General features: G+C 42.7%; 1 protein-coding gene across 1 annotated transcript; it reads left to right on the top strand.

Annotated features, from left to right (window-relative positions):
- Positions 1–848: 848 nt before the first annotated feature.
- LOC101579270 (telomeric repeat-binding factor 2-like) lies at positions 849–3191 on the top strand. The gene is given in 3 exon segments (XM_012512628.2): positions 849–1417; positions 1535–1699; positions 1701–3191. Coding segments are annotated over 3 exon segments (1344 nt in total). The 3' UTR covers positions 2311–3191.
- Positions 3192–4743: the final 1552 nt, after the last annotated feature.

The following is a 4743-nucleotide window of genomic DNA, read 5'->3' as shown; positions in this document are numbered from 1 at the left end:
CTTACAGAAATCCTCCTGCCTCAATGTCCCTACTGCTGGGATTACAGGTATGGCCACTATGCTCCGTTACTCATGCTGGTGTACTTAGGATGTGCTTGTCACACAGCCACTGGTTTCCTTAAACAGAAGACACTTTCTCAATTGACCTCCACTTAACTAATAGCCTCTACTTTACCTTCAAAGAACCATCAGTTCGAATCCTTGTCAGTACTGGGTTACTGTGACTTGAGTTTTATGGTTCATCCAGAGTTGGTTCTACTTTATTTCATAACATCGATGCCATGTGTAGTTGATAATGTAATTATATAACTTAATTTATTTAAGTCAATGTACTATTTTTTTTTTTTTTTTGGTGGAACCAGGGATTGAACTCAGGTCCTTGCGCTTGCCAGGGAAGAGCTTATTCCACTGAGCCATCTCCCCGGCCCCTCAATGTACTATTAATAGCAAAAAAGTGAGAATTATTTCTACAAGTGCTAAGTTGTAGTTTCTACAAATGACTTCAGTTTCTTCTGAAACTAGAAGAAAACTAAGCACCCCAAAATCTATCAATGTAATATACCAGTTTAACAGATTAAAGGAGAAAACAATGAAGAATTCCACAACTGCAGAAAAAGGATGAGCAAGATTACTGATTTGTGATTTTAAAAACATTTAAAACTGAGATTAGGGGCTGGCGAGATGGCTCAGTGGTCTAAAGCACCTACTTGGAACAAGCTTGGCAAAGCACAGGGACCACGGTTCGATCCCCCAGCACCACATGCCAGCCAGCCTCGCCCCCTGGTGGGCTGAGCTGGCCACACACACACACACACACACACACACACACACACTCACTAAATAAATAAATGAAGGCGTCCCGCAGTAGCGGGCGGGCTCGGCGAGGACGCCACGAGTCAGGGCTGGGGGGCGCGGCGGAGCGAGGCGCGGGGGAGGCTCGGCTGGAGGAGGCGGTCAACCGCTGGGTGCTCAAGTTCTACTTCCATGAGGCGCTGCGGGCCTTTCGGAGTAGCCGGTATGCAGACTTCAGGCAGATCCGGGACATCATGCAGGACTGTTCCTCTGATATGGAGGCTGAGCTCACACCATTGGAATCAGCTATGAATGTGCTGGAGATGATTAAAACGGAATTTACACTGACAGAAGCAGTGGTCGAATCCAATAGAAAACTGGTCAAGGAAGCTGCTGTCATTATTTGTATCAAAAACAAAGAATTTGAAAAGGCTTCAAAAATTTTGAAAAAACATATGTCCAAAGACTCTTCATCTCAGAAGCTCAGAAGTGATCTCCTCAACATTATCCGAGAAAAGAACTTGGCCCACCCTGTTATCCAGAACTTCTCCTACGAGACCTTCCAGCAGAAGATGTTGCGCTTCCTGGACAGCCACCTGGATGACACAGAGCCCTACCTCCTCACGTTTATGCCTCAATTGGATTTGTAGGTAGTTTGTATACTAAGTATGTTTATGGTGAAAGCAGCAGGGAGTGAGTGAGTTCTGTGCTGTGTCCTCCTGATGGCAACCGCTCTTTCCCGGATGGCCAGAAAGGCTTTGAGATCTGAGTCTGCAGCCTCAAGTACAGCAAAGGAGGACAAGCACCCAGCACCGCAGCCCGTGGAGAAGCCACTCTGAGAGCCTGCACGGCAGCTACAGAATACTCCAACTACTTTTGGTATTAGGACTCTGAAGGCAGCTTTCAAGGCTGTCTGGTGTCCAGGATTCCGAGGCGGCCTTCTCAAAACTGGACCAGAAGGATCTGGTACTTCCTAATCAAGCACCCCTGTCATCACCAGCCCTCAAAACCAAGAGACCCAGAAAAGATGAAAATGAAAACTCAGCTCCGGCTGAGGGTGAGGGCACCTCAGAACTGCAGCCTAAGAACAAGCGCATGACAATAAGCAGATTGATTTTGGAGGAGAACATCCAGAGTACTGAGCCCAACACAGGCCTCAGCTCCTCCCCAGAGGTTGTGTCCAAGTCCACTGTCCTCAGCCAAGCCCGCCCAGGGGAGAAGAATCCCAAAGTATCCAAAGGCAAGTGGAACAGCTCTAATGGGGTTGAAGAAAAAGAGACGTGGATTGGAGAGGACGAACTGTTTCAAGTTAAGGGAGCAACAGGTGAAAACAGTACAGCCAATGTAACGAGAAAGCAGAAATGGACTATAGAAGAAAGTGAATGGGTCAAAGCCGGAGTGCAGAAATACGGGGAAGGAAACTGGGCTGCCATTTCTAAGAATTACCCATTTGTTAACCGAACAGCTGTGATGATTAAGGATCGCTGGCGGACCATGAAAAAACTTGGCATGAACTGAAACAGGCTTTCATTTCAAAAGAATTCACAGGAGCATGGTTCCTAATAATAGTCCCTGGTAGTCTGCTGTTTCTTTCAGAAGATGGTATGGGATGAAAATTTGGGGCAGCCTCCTTCAATGTGGGGGAGCTTCCAGGGCCACTTCATCACTGTTGGAGATCATGGAGCTAAGAACTAAGAAGCAAAGCCACACCAATCCCATGTCCTTGGCAGAGATGACAGGCACACAGCTTGTACAGTGCCAGAGTATCATTAGTGTTTCCCTTCTTTAGTGATTTGCTGAAATTTAAATCTCCAGTAATCTATAGAACCTTCTCCTAAGAAATGGTGGAGCCTGTTAGGATCCACTTGTTTTTCCATGACCTGTCAAAACCAGCATCATGAGCATTATCTGGAGTGAACTTGTTCTGGCCTTCTGACACAAATGCAAAGAAACTCTTCTGTTATGAGCCCAAGTTGAGAGAACAGTCTCTGGAATCCGATTCCTTTTAAAGTGTTTACCCACTTGTGACATCAACCCTAGACCTGACTGCCTTGGCATTTGCCCCTAATATGTGCTGGGCTACACGGGCAGGTTTAACCTCCGCTTCTTATGTGGTTGAACCAGTGTGTTTCGGTAAAATTGTGATTGTAGATAAGCTTAGCCCCCCCATACCCCCCCACAACTCCTTTCTTGATTTTCTTCCTTATGCTGAACTTTTCAAGCTTAAAAAAAAATCCTGATTGAATATCAATGCCTAATTCTATTTGTGTAACAGTTGCTTCTGCTGATTCCCTAATTGTGCTGTGTTAGTGTCTTGCACTGGAATTCAACATTCCCTTCACCGTGTTGTACTTGCTGTCTCTCTCAGACATCCTTAAAGACTGTCTTTTTAGCAGAAAATTTCAGTAAAGTGTTTTCTGTAATTTTTTTTAAATATGAGAACTAATTATTGTCCATAAAAAATAAATAAATAAATGAAAAAATAAACTTAAAAAGAAAAGATTATTTAAATTAAAAAAACTGAGATTAGAAGGTCTTTATACAGTAATAATATGGTTGATTATATAAAAAAATCCAAAGATAATCAATAGAACATAATTTATTAAAACTAATGAAGAAAGTTGGAAAATTTGCCATAGTCAAAACTAATATGAAGAAATCAATAGCCTGTCAGTATCAATAAATAATTAGGACCTGAAATAGAAATGAAGATCCCATTGCCAATGACAAAAATAGCAAGATTACTAGGAATCAACTGGAAAAATGTGTAAGCTTATTGTGAAAATATATAAAATTTATATATAGAGAGAGACAAAGAGAGAGACAGAGAGAGAGAGAGAGAGAGAGAGAGAGAGAGAGAGAGAGAGAGAGAGGAGAGAGCTCTACCAGGTCCATGAGTTGAAAGATTCAATGTCATAAAGATATCAAATATCCCCAAGCTTATCCATGAATTCAATATAATTCTAAATAAAGTCCAAATATAACTCATTGTGGATGAAATAGCCTCATCTCAGAGATCAACTGGAAGTAGAGAAGCACAAGGCAATTTTGGAGATGTAGGACAAACTAGAAAGACTAAGTCACTAGTATAAAACTAAACTTATTTTGAAGTTATACAATTTAAGATGGAATGACATTGACTCAGAGAAAGGCAAATTAGTGAGTGAACAGACCCCAGAAAGAGGTCTTAGGCAATATGCAGAAATGGTACATTCAAATATATCATTACAAATATAGAGAGAAAGAGTAAATTATGCAATAAATAAGAAATTAGTTGCAATGGTTCCACATGATACTCCTGGACACACACACACACACACACACACACACACACACACACACACCATCTCCAAGGAGTCTCAGTGGCTACTGACATTTTTTCATCTCCCAGAACTTCTAGTTGCCTCCATCTCCCATAGAATGCCATGGTTTCCATTGCTCTTGATCCAGCAGAAGAGAAGCCACCAAGGCTGTGACCAGACTCACAGAGAATATGGGTCTTCCCATCACTATCAGGCTCACTTAAGCCATCAAGCACTCTTGAAAGCATTAGAGAGTAGTTTGACAACTGATTACACAAAAAAGTGATATAACGCAATCCAGACACAAACTGTCTTCCCATGGAGCAAACTTTAACAAAGAAGAAAGAAGTGGACACAGCAGGAAAAAGTACTTGGTGTTCCTCCTCTCTCTGACAGACTGTTCTGGGGTGTGGTGCTTCCACAAACCTGCAGGAAGAAGTCTTGAGTGACCAAGCCACAGGCTGGATTTTCTTTGGAAACCAGAGGCAGCTTGGTAACACAGCATTCTGTATTTCCTCTCTTTTCTTCCAAGCCTCCCATCTGTTTTTCCCTGACTGTTGCTGCCCTGGAATTGCACTGCTCAGTATCTTGGCAAATACCTAATGCCTTGGGCTGTTTTCTAGAGATTCTGATTGCAATTGTTGCAGAT

The sequence above is a fragment of the Octodon degus genome, unplaced genomic scaffold (assembly GCF_000260255.1).
Source record: "Octodon degus isolate 3935 unplaced genomic scaffold, OctDeg1.0 scaffold00245, whole genome shotgun sequence".
Taxonomy (NCBI): domain Eukaryota; kingdom Metazoa; phylum Chordata; class Mammalia; order Rodentia; family Octodontidae; genus Octodon; species Octodon degus.
This window is presented reverse-complemented; position numbering and strand designations above follow the sequence as displayed.